The 17,204-nt window shown below is 38.7% G+C and overlaps 1 protein-coding gene across 2 annotated transcripts in view; it reads left to right on the top strand.

Annotated features, from left to right (window-relative positions):
• EFL1 (elongation factor like GTPase 1) overlaps positions 1-17,204 on the top strand; it is a 151,078-nt gene that overhangs the window by 90,286 nt on the left and 43,588 nt on the right. For both annotated transcript variants that reach the window (XM_005307231.5, XM_065559341.1), the window contains exons 16-17: positions 9,066-9,197; positions 16,046-16,193. In XM_005307231.5, the coding sequence (XP_005307288.2) occupies positions 9,066-9,197; positions 16,046-16,193 (280 nt within the window). The remainder of the gene's footprint in view (positions 1-9,065; positions 9,198-16,045; positions 16,194-17,204) is intronic.

Genomic DNA, 17,204 nt, shown 5'->3' with positions numbered 1-17,204 from the left:
CACCTCAAATGGTAGTTCAGTCCTGGGTGTCTTTTGTATGACTTAAAGTCGTAGTTCCTAAACATTTTAGTAAGGCGACCCACCAACTGCATGTTGTCTGTTTTTGCAAATCACTTAGAATTTTTTTGTGTGACCCACTAGTAGGTTATGGCCCACCATTAGGGAGACACTGACTTAAAGCTTCTTTAGAGTGAGAGATTGAACTCAAGTTTCTGCTTGCCAGTCTCTATGGATGTTGAGATAGAAATCAGTTTTCTTGAAAGACTTTAGGGCAAAGGTTTCTAAAGCTGAGGTGATTTTAAGAGACCTGGCTTGGATAGACGATATGGGCTCTACATTTTTCTTGCTGAGAGAAATAGAACTGATGGGAAAAGGAAATGAAGAATAAAAAGATAATGTGGTTAACTTTTTTATTCGGAAAGACCAAAGCAGTTATGCTGAAAACAGCTATGAACACATAAATAATTTCCTAACCTTGCTTTTCTACGTTAGCAATTGCTGAAGTTGCTGCAGGGATCATATGATCGTGATTGATTAGGGAGGTGGTCCAGACAATCACAAGTAGGAGTAAAGGTGTCCACATTGAAAAAGGTTGATAAAATCTCTACTAGGAGATAGCCTTTGTGTCTTGACTAATGTACCCTCCCACCCCCGCCTTAGTAAAACAGATTCTAATGCAGTGGTTCTCAAACTTTTGTACTGGTGACCCCTTTCACGTGGCAAGCCTCTGAGTGTGACCCCCTCCCCCCCTTAGAAATTAAAAACACTTTTTTTTGTATATTTAACGCCATTATAAATGCTGGAGGCAAAGCAGGATTGGTGTGGAGGCTGACAGCTCGCAACCTCCCATCTAATAACCTCACGACCCCCTGAGGGGTCCCGAACCCCAGTTTGAGAACCCCTGTTCTAATGTATAAGGGATAAATTCTCCCCTCAGATGTCCAAAATACAACCCTTATTGGATTCACTGGAGGCCATGGTGAATCTGAGGACATAATAGGTATCCAAGGCTGTATGTGAACTATTATTATGCAGTAATAGCTACTTGACTTGCCTAGAGTCACTTCACTTAGCATTATTTAACTCTCTGCTTTGTAAAATACTTTGAGATACACCTCTACCCCAGTATAACACGACCCGATATAACACAAATTCTGATATAACGCGGTAAAGCAGTGCTCCGGGGGGAAGGGGGGGGGGGGCTGCGCACTCCAGCGGATCAAAGCAAGTTCGATATAACGCGGTTTCACCTATAACGCGGTAAGATTTTTTTTGCTCCCGAGGACAGCATTATATCGAGGTACAGGTGTACCTGGAATATGAAAGGCAGATTCTTAAACCAAATTCTACTCTTTTACCGAAAGCATTCTTCTCCCTGAAAAAAGGTCTCTTAAAATGACAGTGGAGTTCCTCCCCTATGATCATCACCTTGGAAGTTAAATGAAATAGGTAAAATGGTTGTAAATTAAGTGCACTGAGGTGGACTGTGTTAACACAGTTACTGCTTTGTGTTTGGAAAATACAGAAATAGGTGTCTTGCACTGTAGTCCGCAAGAAGTGGGAATTTGGAGGAAATCCTGTTCTCCAAAAAGAGAGGAGGCAAGTAGTTCGGCAGTTTATTGTAGACATTATGGCAGAGGAGAGTTTTAAGAAGGGATTTAAAGGAGAATAATGAGGTAGATTTGTGGATGTTTATAGGGAAAGCCTCATAAATATATTATTTCCAAATATATGAATATTAGCTGATATTAGCAGTACTGGGCAAACTAATACTATGCATAAGTAAGTTTATTTACAGTGTGCTTTGAAAAGAGGTTAGGAACTTCCAAGAGTCAATTACAGTTTTTCAACCCAGATTTGCTTGAATTGTAAGTCTCCTGCTGACAGTTGGAATCGTGGATGTTTCTAATTATAGCTCTTTACAAGATGTTTCTTTGCAAATAAATCACTTATATTTTAGAAAATAATACTGACTTTGATCTTTTTTGTACTGTATTAAAGAGTTATAAAAGCCTTTATTTTTAAACACCCTTCAAAATGAGGTATAAATACTAGTTTTAAGATTTTGTGCATTTACAGAAAATCTTATCATGTCTCCATTTACATGAACCAAGTATTAGTACTCAGTCTTTCTTCACTGACCAGAGTGGTATGCCTGGAGCATTTCAATCCCAAGGCTTTGTGTGTCATAAAGCCTTTATCTTTCTAAACAAACAGCATAGATAAGAAGTGATACATTTGAGTGGAGACAGTATCTCATTGGGAAGCTTATTCCATTAGCTCTTTGTTTTACTCAGTTCACTTAAAGTGTTAGTCCAAAACATGACAGGTCTCCATTCCAAAGCAGTCAAAGATCCTTAAGTGGTGATATCATCCCTGAGAGTAGATAAAGATCCTCTGAACTGATGTGCTGAGACTAATAACAATGTGATAGAGGTTAAAATTTAAACAGCCCTTATTTTGTTTTGTTTGGTTTTCACACAGCAAAGTAAATGATTTCCTTATCTGACTGAAATAGTTTTCTAACAGTGTTGTGTTTTGCTGCATTTTCTTGCATCTAGAAGGAACATACTAATTCTTTTCACCTCAAGAGAGATTAATTACTTGTATCCTGTAATATATCTATCATGTGTCCATATCTTGACAATTGAGTTCTGTTGAAAAGGTGTACTTTACCTTTAAAGGTCACAATTGTTTTGTGTAAAGTGTGATGGGTGACAGCTAAATACAGAACCAAAAAGCAAATAAAGATACGTCCTAAACATCCTAGACCACTTTGAAAATTTCAACCATAATATCTTAGCACTTCTATTTACTTTTGTTGTTAACCACATCATTATTTATTTTTCATACATTGGCCAGAACATAAGTGATGCAACTACACACATCGTTGATTTGTTGTTCGAAGCTACCAATACAAATAGTTATAATAGTCTAGAAATAGATTAGATTAACCAAGGTCTTTCCTATTCCTATCAATGCAGGTTTGCGCCCTATTGCACATTTGCTTGTGATTTGTTCAGACTAGTTTTAAATGTACAAGTGATTGGGCTTCCAGCATTTTCCTTAACCCTATTCCATGGGCTGTATAGTGGGGCGGTTACATTAATCCAGTGTTTCTTTTGAACTCACAGGTTGGTAACCGCTATAGAGATACTATCTCTAATGATCATTAAAATTCACTTTCTCAGGACAATGTGAACAGTTTGCCAAACCAATCTGAACAGAGCCTATGTAAAAAATGAGGTTGTAGTTATACTTTTATGTGGATTGTATTCTGAATATGTAACTGCTTTAAAATCAAAATGATCCAATCCCAAAAGAAAACGACCTTAGTTTGTATCCTCTTTAAACATTCTCCCTTCCCTATTTTCTGTATGGTTCTCTTTGTAGCATGGTCAGCCTTCTGAGTTCAGTTGGTTGAAAAATCTATTTTATTTTCCACTAAGCATTTTTGAAGAAAACAGGATTTTTTGTTTTCATCAAAAACTTTTGCTGTCTTGATTCTGTTTTGGTTGAAAAGCTGAAAACCATTTAAAAAATCCATTTTAAAAACAGCCAAAAATGTGTAGGACTTTCAGCTAGCAGTTCTGGAGAGGATTGATTTCAGTGGGACAAGAGTGAGGCCACTGTTAAGCATTGTTGAAATCTCACCCTTTATGCCAGGTATTAAAAAGCCTGGATGTATTTGTTATGGATGATGTCACAGTTGCTAGACCAACATGTACCAAGTCCCCTTTCTGGACTCTCTGTATGAATCTCTTCAGGTGTGATGCCTCTTACCTTTAACTAACCTGGGGTAGAATTCCACAGATCTACCACTCTTATTGTCTCACTGTTTCCTTGTACTCCCCCTTCTGTCTATCCATCTGTTGTCTCCCCTCTTATGCTTAAATTGTAAGTTCTTTGAGACAGGAACCATCTTTTAGTTTTGTGTTTGTACGGCACCTAACACAAGGGGAAGGGGGGGCTTTGTCCATGACTGGGGTGCCTGAAGTGACAATATTACAAATAAATAATAATAACTCTTACACCATGTGCTGAAATACCCTGTGCATCAACCATTCTTACTCTGCAGGTCCAACTGAATTTGTACATCTGAAGTTCTTTGAGCATCTGTGATCAGTGATACATAGTGATCATACAGTCTTTTTAACACAAAAGCATTTTTTGTCTTTCAGTTGGAACAAAGCATTTGGAGAAGAAGGATTTTAAAACCCTAGATGTTAACACACATGCCTATCTTACCTAGAGGCTTCCTATCCCCTGATGCGAGTACTTGTGGCACCTCATTCTTTTTGCTGATACAGACTAACACTCCTATCACTCTGAAACCTATCCCCTGATGGTAACCTAGGCAGACCTCATTTTTTCAGACTCCCTCAGTAGGGTTTCATGTACCTCAGTCTAGTTCCCCCAAACAACTCCTCTGATCTCTTGAGGGTATTTTTCTTTTTAAATGTGCCACAGTTCTTCTCATATCTTGTGTTTCCAAGAGTCTTAACAACTCTCAAGTGTTTCCTGAGGAATGGCTTGTCTTGAGCCATCCGTTCCCATCCTGCTTGTTTTTCCCCATAGCTCCCTAATTCAGTGGTCTCCAAACTTTTTTGATCACGCACCCCTATCAGTAAAAAATTTTTGAGCACACACCCGTGCCGCGCCGGCTCTACCATTTTTGCCAAAGCAAAAAAAAAAAAAAAAAAAGCCGCTCGGTGTGCGCACCCCACTTTGGAGACCACTGCCCTAATTAAACTAAAACAGTATCTTAATAAAATAAATATCCCAATAACCAGTTCAACATAACGTATAGTATTCACAAATTATTATGGAGCAGCTCTGCTATGGTCAGAGATGACATTTAAGATACAGTGCATTTCAAAAGGCATCAATATGTCTTATTTTGCATAAGAAGTTGGGTTATCATTTACAAATATTTTTTCCTGAATTTACAGGTAAATTCTTAAATAGTTTTGTATGTGGTAAATATAACAGGTTTCAGAGTGGTAGCTGTGTTAGTCTGTATCAGCAAAACCAATGAGGAGTAAATTTATTAGTAAATATAACAGTAATACTTTTGCACTGTGGTCTACTCTTTTATTTGCCTTCCCAGACCTGCTCTTTAGACTTCATCAATTTGGGAACGGCCCCCAATTTCAGCAACCAGTGGCCAGCCGCCAGCTTAGCTGAACTACTGCAAATCTCTAGTAAAAAGGCCAGTATAAGTCATAGAGAGTCCTGTGGCACCTTTAAGACTAACAGAAGTATTGATCTTAAAGGTGCCACAGGACCCTCTGTTGCTTTTTACAGATTCAGACTAACACGGCTACCCCTCTGATACTATAAGCCATAGTTTACATTGATGTAGCTTACCCAGGTTTCAAGCAAGGGTCAGTTGTTCCAGAGCAAAGGCAGCTTATAGTGGTTTTCCCTACCTTCAGCAGATGTTTGCATTAGTGCAGCTGCACCAGTAGGTGACCTCCGATGTTTGAAATATCTAGTGTAAACAAGACCTCAGAGTAGAAGGCAGAGAGTGAGGGAAGTGACTGTTCTGTTGTAATGACTTTTCTGTTGTAGTGTCCTCACATAACTGCCTGTTTGGATACTTCCTGTCCGATCCCTTGGTACCACTCTTCAACACAGGGGCCAGATCCTACAAACAGTACCATGTATATCCTTACTCCCCACTGTAGTTATTTTAACATAAGTAGGACTATGCACAGGAGAAAAGATATGGACAATAATAACAGTTTGCTGAATAGGGCTCTTTGCCATCAGAACTGGACTTTGAGCCCTTGCTTTCAGCTAGAAAATAAAATGAGGATGTGTTACATTAATATAATCCAGTGGGGTGAGAAAAACTGCTTAATCTAGATGTTGCCCAGTCTAATAGGGTAGAGAGTTTAGACTGCGTGCTTATATTTTCTTTTCTTTTGGTAACCACTCTGACTTTTTGCTTATCACTTAATATCACTTAAAATCTATCTTTGTAGTTAATAAATGTGTTTGTTTATTCTACCTGAAGCAGTATGTTTGGTTTGAAGCGTGTCAGAGACTCCCCTTGGGATAACAAGCCTGGTCCATATCAATTTCTTTGTTAAATTGACAAACTCATATAAGCTTGCAGTGTCCAGCGGACATAACTGGACACTGCAAGACGGAGGTTCCTAGGGTTGTGTCTCGGACCGGAGATATTGGCTAGTATCATTCGGTTGCACAATCCAAGGAGCACCTTACATGCCAGAGGCTGTGTGAGAACAGCCTAAGAATGGGGGTTCTCACAGCAGAGTCAGGTAAGGCCGGCTCCCAGAGTCAAGGATTGGAATGACCTAGCAGATCACCGGTCCAGATAACACCAGAGGGGAACGTCATACCATGACACACACTAGTCCTGGAGAGTTTATAAACTACAACACGCTGCCTGACCTTGCTGCCTGGAGTGGTATAAAAAAATCTTACCAAATAATTTGAAAATTAACCATAAAACTTCCTAAAGGCATAATTCTTCATTGAATTAACCAAATTTAGATTTTGTAGACTTTGTTTGTTTGTTTTTGAGAGCTGACTATTCAAAATAATTTAGTGAGTATTTTTAAAAAGAAAATACCAATAATTTTTCGAACTCTTATCTCTCAGTTTATCTTTTTTCTGTCAAATTCTGTCTTCCCTCTGGTCCCCAAAAATCTTCCTCTGCAAGATGATCACATCACAAATAAGAATTGTCAGGCAAAATGGCCTTGTTTTAATGAAGTTAGGTGCTGGAGGGAACAAAAACAATCTTGCAATGCAAAGCCAATTACCGACTTAACTAAGGAGTAGCTGCTACGTATCCATAATGCAAATAGTTGTTAATATATTGAGTATTGTTGTTTAGAATATCTGAAATAACAAGTTATTTTTATAGACTTTGCAGTGGTTTAAACGTAATGATTAAATGTTTAAGGTATTTTCACGATGGCTATGTAACTACTATAATCCCTTTTATTCCCGTTTTATCTGGTAAATTGGAATTATTTATATTCTCCAGTCATCAAAATTTTGTGCATTAAAATATTATGCATCGAAAATGATACTTTCATGATCACCTTATTGGTACACATAAATTTCACCTGTAAATCTGCAAAGTCCTATTGAAATCTATTAGGCATGCAAAACATATAAAGCCCCTGTATCTTTATAGGTTTTCACAGATTTACATCAAAATTGGCCACACTAAATAAATTAAAACTCACATCTGGGTTGGGAGTTGGCTATTCTAATTGCTTCATGCTGTAATTTAGCATGCAAAGCTATAAACCTCTCATACTGGGATTTTGATGGAAACACTGACAGGTTTTGACTGCATTGCCAGATGCCAATATAATACACATTCGCTCTGTGTCTTGTTAGTTTTTTTTACTTGATTCTTTCTTATACTCTAATATACATCAGCAAAGAGGTACGTTTAATCTGAAATAACAGATTTGGTAACTTGATTCCTCTGGTTCATATAGTGCTGTGAAAAGAAGCAGCTCACTTCCCTGTACATCATTATTTCTTTACCAGCTGAAGAACAGAATAAACTGACCATCCGTTGACTCGGTTCTTGGCTATGATGAAGGCCCAGTGTTTGTTTTTCATTTCATGAGCAAAAAGAAGTGGTGTATGCAGGTCACGGGTCAGCTGCAGGATCCGTTTATGAAGAAGTTTTTCCTTCATAGCATCTGCTGTGCTATTTTTAACTTTTGGATTTTCTATTACTTCCAGTTATTCTGAGGCAGGTTTTCCCCAAGTAGTAACATTTCCAGTTACAATGTACCCAGTTGGCCAAAAAATGAAGCCTTCTGAGCTGTAGAATCAGCCTAATGCTGCAGATGCTGACTCCACGATAGGTTGGCTTTTCTAGAGATGCAATAGCTCAGGCCAAGGTGGTGGTGTGAGAATAGAGCAATTCTGGGCCTGGCCTCAAGTCTACCAGACTAATTATAAAAAAAAAAAAGTATAAGTGTGTTGTGGCATTGAAGGCTCAAGGAGAGAATTGCTCTGCTCATGCTTGGTTGCTGGTCTGTTGTAAAGGGGAGCACACACTCATCCTACACATTCAAATTAATATCCTACACTTGCTTAAAATTGAGAACTTCAAGTTTTGAGGTTTGCTTCTGAAATCCTTAGTTATTAAGGGTATGTGCATTATTAATGTTCCCTCTCATCTTCAGATATGTTTCCAATTTCAAAATTTCAATGAGCATTTGTTGTAAAACCAGTAAAATGGTTGCATTTATCTATATAACCTTTGCCATTTTGTACTATGTCAGGTTGTCATTGGTACAGCTATAACTAGTGAGTTATAAATAATGTTCTTATGTGCTGGGGGTTTTGCTCCTCATATTTATAATTTGAAGGCAGCAGGCATGAACCAGCCATACTGTACCTGGCAGCCAAAACTAAATGTGTATTTACAACAGCTATTTTACATAAGTACAACTGTTATTCATTTGTCTGCTCTGTGGTTTTTCTGGTTTTTTTTAATCACTAAATGTTGGGCTAATTCTCTTCATCCTCTCCAACAGGACTCAATGTTTTAGGTTAAGACCTTGTGACTCACTGACTCAGTGTCAAGTTACATCAAGTATTTCATGTTGCAAAGTCAAACCACCACAGAATAACTTCACATAAAGGGAAAAAATTGGAATATTAGAGGAAAAAGTCTTCATCCTTTTTTTAGCATGTATTACTGTGTTTAAAAACCTGTCGTTCTTAATCTGTATCTAATATACATTGTTCATTCAAAAAATAAAAAGGGAAGTCAGTGTATATTGAAGCCAGAAAATATGATCTCCCTACCCCAAACTGAATCTTTTCATATCCAAATTGTGTAAAGGTAGCTTAGCAAATGTCTTTTAAGAACAGTGAGAACTTTTTTAAGACTCTTGTTGCCACATCCTTGTAGTAATTGGAGTGTTCTTTGTCTAGTATTGCTTTGAGAGGGTAAGGTAATTTTTATTTGATTTTGATAAAATATACTGTACTTTATTATGGTAACTTTTCCTCTTTTATACATGCAAACTTCTGTTTTCTGTGCTTATTAGGAATAGGAGGTTTGCAAGAGTTTGTACTGAAGTCAGCAACTTTATCAACATCACCAGCTTGCCCACCATTTACACCTCTCAACTTTGAAGCTACCCCTATTGTGCGAGTTGCTGTTGAACCAAAACATCCAAGTAAGAGTTTTTAGTTTTTCTCTTTTATAAGTGAAACTCAATTTTGAAGAATAGCTTTATAAGTGAAGTTTTGACATGGTGGTCTTTGAATATTAACTTTTTCCTTAAGCAGGAAGGGGAGTATCATGTTTTTCAGTATAAAATGTGGTGTTATTCATGGCCTCAGTCCTACAGGAGGCATTGATACTGTTATACGTTTCTGGAAACGGCTATAATAAATGATCAAAACAATCATATGCATATATTACATGTGCATACATACTGCCAGAAGCTTTCCTTGGAGGGAAGACTTTCTCTCCAGCTCACAGATATTTCTGAACAGTAAATTTTGTCTTTACCAAATAGCAGTTTATTTACATTCCAAGAGAAAATATCCTTGTACAAGGGTTTTCGTCTCATTAACTTCCTCATCTGCATAAGTATTTACAGGATTGCCCCATAACCAGGACATTATTTTTAACAATTTTTAAAAATTGCATTGGAACTATGGGACATAGGGCTCATCTTTTTAAAATATCACTTTTAGTCATAATTATGCTATACTAAAAAGGAATATAAACCAAATTCCTCTAGTTTCTATGGAATCAGAAGGGAAAAATTTTTTTTCAGAAGGCTACTGTATGATGTATGTATAACTTTTTTATTTGTTAAAGTTACACTTTTTACTGGAAATCCAAATCAACCCCTTCGTAACAGAATAAATGTCACAGCTACTGGAAAAAAAAATGTGATTACCAAGCTAAAGCTGAGTTAAAGGACTTCAAACAAATACACCCCAAAATAAACGTAGGGACAAATTGGGGGGTGGGAGAGAAAAACCTAAAGAATTAAACTCCTGCTAAAATCCATATGGTTCATGAGTTTCATCCTATGTTTACATATTGAAAATATAATGCACAGAACCAGACAAATGTACTTCACTTTTATAGCATCATGCACTCACTAAAATTAATGGTAACTGGAGAAGTTTTTAACTTGTGAAGTATTTTTGTGAACTTGTGTTTTATTCATTTTAGTAATGTGAGGTGGGACATATTTCTTACTGCTGTGAAGCAAAGTTTTGGAGAAAAGTGCTGTGACAAAAAGATTAAGAAAGACAGTCATTGGATCACAAAGGGATTAAATATGTTATTACATGGAAACAAAGAAGAACTATCTGCTTGAAAGACTCGTTTTTTTTCTGTCTCCCCTCAGTACCCTCATTTGTACTCATCATTGTGATTCAGACATAAGGCTTCAGACACTCAGGAGTAAATACAATTTACAAGACTAGTAAATACAATTCCCTTCTGTACAACACTCTGAGATCGTAGGCTGACAATGTTAAGTTTGATAGTTCCTCTCTTTAGGCATACCATATTTGGTACCTTTCTCAGACCTGAAGAAGAGCGTTGTGTGGCTTGAAAGCTTGTCTCCCTCACCAACAGAAGTTGGTCCAATAAAAGATAATGTTTTCAGCCCTCAGCTCCTCACCCACTTGTCTCTCATATTTGTATTCAGTCATAGACTGTTAGCATTTATTTTACAGATATTTATGAAAATTAGGTTAAAACATTCCACACAAAGAAATAAGTCTAAACAAACAGAATCCTTCACCTGTGTCTATCTTAAAATAATGACTATTGCAGTAAGGAAGACAAGAAAATGTAAATGCTAAGCTAAATAACCTTAAGGTCTTCGTATGATTTACCTGTCATTGTCACTGCATGACATATCTCCCATTACACCAGGGATCGGCAACCTTTGGCATGCAGCCCATCAGGGAAAGCCGCTGGCGGGCCAGGCCGGTATGTTTACCTGCAGCGTCTGCAGGTTCGGCCGATGGCAGCTCCCACTGGCACCATTCCAGGCCAATGGGGGCTGCGGGAAGCGGTGTGGGGCGAGGTAATGTGCTGGCCGCCCTTTCGTTCATGCTTTTTTAATATACTTTAAAACTGTTGTTAACTTTCAAATTAGACATTGCTGGTGTATTTTCAGCTCAAATATGAAATCTGATTAGTAACAGAATTATTTAGCGATGACTCTGTGCTGATACTAGAACTCAGACAACATACCAGCGACCTAAAAAGAGAAGTATGCTATCAGATCCTCTGGGAGGACTACATCATCGAATATACCAAAGAGGATAACTGTGTTTTTGTACATGTAAAACTTACGTTGTGGGGGAAAGGAAAACTTGTGAACCATAAGCCTGATCTTTGAAACTCCTGCATTATATCAGAGGGGTAGCCGTGTTAGTCTGAATCTGTAAAAAGCAACAGAGGGTCCTGTGGCACCTTTGAGACTAACAGAAGTACTGGGAGCATAAGCTTTCGTGGGTAAGAACCTCACTTCTTCAGATGCAAGTAATGGAAATCTCCAGAGGCAGGTATATATCAGTGTGGAGATAACGAGGTTAGTTCAATCAGGGAGGGTGAGGTGCTCTGCTAGCAGTTGAGGTGTGAACACCAAGGGAGGAGAAACTGTTTCTGTAGTTGGATAGCCATTCACAGTCTTTGTTTAATCCTGATCTGATGGTGTCAAATTTGCAAATGAACTGGAGCTCAGCAGTTTCTCTTTGGAGTCTGGTCCTGAAGTTTTTTTGCTGTAAGATGGCTACCTTTACATCTGCTATTGTGTGGCCAGGGAGGTTGAAGTGTTCTCCTACAGGTTTTTGTATATTGCCATTCCTGATATCTGACTTGTGTCCATTTATCCTCTTGCGTAGTGACTGTCCAGTTTGGCCAATGTACATAGCAGAGGGGCATTGCTGGCATATGATGGCATATATAACATTGGTGGACGTGCAGGTGAATCGCCGGCTCATTCACTTCAACCTCCCTGGCCACACAATAGCAGATGTAAAGGTAGCCATCTTACAGCAAAAAAACTTCAGGACCAGACTCCAAAGAGAAACTGCTGAGCTCCAGTTCATTTGCAAATTTGACACCATCAGATCAGGATTAAACAAAGACTGTGAATGGCTATCCAACTACAGAAACAGTTTCTCCTCCCTTGGTGTTCACACCTCAACTGCTAGCAGAGCACCTCACCCTCCCTGATTGAACTAACCTCGTTATCTCCACACTGATATATACCTGCCTCTGGAGATTTCCATTACTTGCATCTGAAGAAGTGAGGTTCTTACCCACGAAAGCTTATGCTCCCAGTACTTCTGTTAGTCTCAAAGGTGCCACAGGACCCTCTGTTGCTTTTTCCTGCATTATAATTAGACAGAAGGTATATTGCTTTTAAGTTGAATAAAGAAATAGTTACTAACTGCATATCAAACAAAAATGCATGCATAAAGCTGAGTGGCGCTAGTGGGCCAGATTCACTCCTGCAGCACCATATCAGCTTCCTCCCTCTACCCCTCCCACAATTTGCTTGGGGGAAGAGGGCAATAGCTTTCAAGTCTGACCATTGCAATCCTGTCAGGAGAGTTTGACCTGACGTGCTGAATCAGCATATCTCCTGAGTGGCCTGGCCTCACCCTCTTTGTGGACCGAGTGAGCCAGTCATCTCCGGTCCCCAATAGATTGGCAGTTACAGGTAATTTGTGATCGTGTACCCCTGCTCCTGATGAACTTTCTATCCTCAGAGTTCCACAGTTGTGGAACCACCTAATATCTAGGTTTTTTATTTCTTTTCTTTCAAAATTCTCATGTTTCGTTAAATGTCAACATGCCTGGCTTTGACTTTTTAACACTGCAGTGGTTTTTTTATGGTATATCATTAGTCTGTTGATACATATTTACAACCTTATTTCCAACTGAATAACTTGTTTGCTGAAGAATACTTTTATTGTAATCTCATCATATTTCAATTTGTCCAGTTTCCATTTGTTGCTGAAATGTTGACAGAATCAAAGTAACTGTCTTTCTGTTCAATTACAAAACTTTCTGTAACATTAATCCTACATGTTCTGCAGATTAGGGTTGGACTGTGTTACTGGACAGTTAGAGAAACAAGGAGGGTGAGGTAATATCTTTTATTGGACCAACTTCTATTGCTGAGAGAGACAAGCTTTTGAGCTACATAGAGCTCTTCTTCAGGTCTGAGAAAGATAGTGAAAGGATCACAGCTAAATACAAGATCGAACAAATAGTTCAGCATAAGTAGTTAGCACATATTCTAAGGGACCATTCAAGGTGAAGTGTCCCATTAATACTCCTGTAATCATAGGACAAAAAGGGAGCTTAGTGGGTTACAAATTACTGGTCAGTGTACCATTGACTGTTCCAGTGTTTTGAGTAATGCAAGGGTACGGAACCTATAGCCTACGGGCCAGATCCGTCCCCTTGCTCATTTTCATCCACACGCTTCAACTCACCTGAGGAGTGCGGGGGAACGAAGGCTCGGGGTTTCCCCCCACAGCGGGGCAAGCTGGCACTCGCGGATCCAGCCCTGGGGCGCCGAGGCTTGGGGCTTCCCACCCGCGGGGCTGCAGCCGTGAGCATTGGCTCTCCCCCCCACGGGGGGAGGAGGTGGCTTCCGAATCTTGGTGCCCCACTTCCCTCCCCCACTCCTCCCGCGGGGCTGCACAAGTGCCATCTCGCCATGCCGCGGGCAGGAGGCTGAGTCTCGGCACCCTCCCCAGCAGGTGAGTTTAACATGCATGGCCCACCATTTATATTTTCAGTTGGTCTATGGCCCTGATACAAAAAAGGTTCCCCATTCCTGGAGTAATAGATAAGAACATCTCATGCAACCTGCAGTTGTTCATGCAATTTTGGAAGTGTTCTGAATTGAAATTTTCTAGATCCACTGAATTTAGGGATGGGTCCATCGTTAATCCATTTATACTAACACATTAAGACTTTATCTTGTGTAAAACTCTTACTTAATTGAAAACATTAAGTAAATGTGATTGTGGCACTGCAAAGTATTTTTGGTAGGAAGATGTTCAAATCAATTTCAGTAATGTTGTCTACCTCTAGCAGTTACCACTCAGATGTTTTTAGAAAGAAGTTTCCTTTTAATCTGCTCTGAAATGGCATCTGTTTTTTAATTTGGATAAAATTATTGTTAATAATAAATATAATTATTGAGAACAGTCCCTGTAAATGTTTGCACTGGGTGCAAGTGCTGTACATCATGTCAAAATCTTTATGTAGAATTTCCATCAGCTCTCAAAACAAGCCCACCTACTTATCTATTCCTGAGGCGTCAACTGCTGAAGACGCTGAACAAAAACCTGCAATCCTAGGGCATATGGCCTGAAGAAACTCCTCCTCATTTTTTTTTTCATTTTTGCAGTTTATCCAGCTTCCCACGTTGTCTTGTACATTTATGAACTTAGCATAAATGAGTAAAGTCATATTTATTTTAATAACCTCTGGGAGCAAACAACAAACAGGGTGTCAAACTCTTCCTTGGAATATGAACATTTGATCATAGAAAATCGGTGTGTATTCTCTGCCTCGTATGTCAAGTAAGAAAAGAGAAAAACAATTAAAGCTTTCAAATTGTGTTAATTACATTATGAAAATCTACTTACATATGAAGTACTGATTTAAAAAAATTCTCCACACAACTGCAGCATACACATGCCACATGTCACTCATCTGGAGGGTTATTCCCTACTTTTCCATTAATTTTAAGACAGTTCTGTTCTTAAAGCATCTTCCTCTTAAAAAATTTGTTATGTATTTCATACAAAATAATGAAAATCTCATAGTTGGGGGAGTTTTCCCTTTTTCGGATTATCACAGCTTGATAGCTCTCAGTATTTTCCAGTTTGTGTATTTAAATCCGTTCTGTGCTTCATTCAATCTTAGGCTACATCTACACTACAGGGGGGAGTCGATTTAAGATACGCAAATTCAGCTACGTGAATAGCGTAGCTGAATTCGACGTATCGCAGCCGACTTACCCCGCTGTGAGGACGGCGGCAAAATCGACCTCTGCGGCTTCCTGTCAACGGCGCTTACTCCCACCTCTGCTGGTGGAGTAAGAGCATCGATTCGGGGATCGATTGGTCGATTTCTACCCGCCGATTCACCTAGCCTTACTCCCTTTCAGTAGTGCTTTTGGAAGATTTCTGTTTGGATATTAGTAATGATGGTGCAGTATTTAAATTTGTTGAGTACTTTTCGTAGCATCATATAGGTTTGCAAGTACAGTTTTTTGCTAATCATTTTGTGTGTGTATGTGCAATAGGAATAAAAATAGTTTAAATTAGCTTTTAGTAAATAAAGTGGTGGTGTTACTTTTTGACAAATAAAAATGTATCTATTTAGCATTGTATATATTATCTTTTGACAATCAGTACAAATAAGGGGCCAAATCCTGAGGTTCTTGATCAGTTTTTACTTCATAATCAGTGGTAAATAAGAACCTCAGGACTGAGTTCAGGGTATTCAAGTGTTGCTAAACTTGGCTAGGGTAGAAATTAATTTCTATTTTTTTTAATTTCAACAGATAATATTGATGTTTATTTTTAAGTATTTGTATTTTTATTTAAAATTTCACAGTTGCGGGAAATTATAGGTAGGACATGCTATAATCATTTAATGACAGTAAATATTCAGATTCAAAAACTGTCAACGTATACAAAGTAAAGATCCTTGAATCAAACTCTACGTTTTCAAGCAGCATTTTTCTTACTGTGTCTGTCTGTAAATTTTGATCATCATCATCATCATATTTTTTCATCAGTTTGAATGCATATGGTGAAATCAACTGTTACCAGCATTTACTGATAAAAAGAATTCTAATCCTCCCCTAATTAGACTTATTCTGTTATCTGTTGGTGCTGTCTTAAAAAGTATCCTACATTTTCCTCTTTACCCTAAAATATGTCCTGATACAAATATTTGTTTCTTCAATAGTAGTTTATTAAGAGTGATTTATTTCTATCTTCCTAGGTGAGATGCCTCAGTTGGTCAGAGGAATGAAGCTTTTAAACCAAGCTGATCCATGTGTCCAAGTTTTAATCCAGGAGACAGGAGAGCATGTATTAGTTACAGCAGGAGAAGTCCATCTCCAGCGCTGCTTGGATGACTTGAAAGAAAGGTTAGGAGGGGAAAAAAGAAATATTTCAGGTTCAAGGGCTTTGTGTGGTATTTCTCAGTCAGTTAACTGTGATTTATTTTCTGGTGAGGCTGAAGCCTCCTCAGCCAAGACTTTTTGCACTACTGTTGGATCATAAATATAAATTTTAATAGCTATAAAATTATCTGCAGCTGAAAATGCCACTGACTTCCTACTCATGCATGGCTTAAACACCTTTTTGGCAGGTTATTTCTCTATAGAAGTCATAAATTGCAATAGTTTGAGTTTCATTTTGAATTGTGGTAAACATTCTGTACCCAAAAAAATGGTTAGGAAAATGGTTAGGTTCAGAGTTCAGCTCTCTAGAGTCAAGAAATAACAAAGCCCGGGGCTGCACATGCACCCTTAACTCTGCTCCCAGATTTTAATTGCATTAACCTATGCTATTTCTCATATACTATGTGTCACTGAACTTTCTCCAGTCTTAGAGACATATGTTTAGAATCTTGTTTTATTTCTTCTTTTTTTTCTCTCTCTCTGTAACGCTATTTTCATTCTCGGTATACCTTAACTGACTCAGACTTTTTCTCTAAGGCTATGTCTAGACTTACGGTGATGTGTAGTGTCCATACACTGCACAGCTCCCCTAGCACGGGTATAAATAACAGTGTAGATGGTGAGGCACTGCTTAGGCAAGTAGAGTAAAGGCATGCCAGAACCTTAGGATATATACCCTACATGGCTCTCTGCACACCCAACCCCTGCTTCCACATCTATGTTGCTAGTTTTAGCAGTGTAGTGTCCCGTTGTCCGAGTCCTTCCCCACTGCAGGGAAAGGTTCCAACAGCAGGAGCTGACCAAGCCTTTGCCTGTTGCAGTGAAAGACTCAGGCAGCGGGGAGAGGCAGCAGGAAAAGGCTCCAGCAGCTCTCCGCAGCCAGAGCCTTTCACTGCCACTCGTGGCTGCACACAACAGTGTGGACGCAGCCTGTTTTTCACTGTGGCATGTAGCTACACATATCGGACATGCCAC

This window comes from Chrysemys picta, chromosome 10 (assembly GCF_011386835.1).
Source record: "Chrysemys picta bellii isolate R12L10 chromosome 10, ASM1138683v2, whole genome shotgun sequence".
Lineage (NCBI taxonomy): Eukaryota > Metazoa > Chordata > Testudines > Emydidae > Chrysemys > Chrysemys picta.
This window is presented reverse-complemented; position numbering and strand designations above follow the sequence as displayed.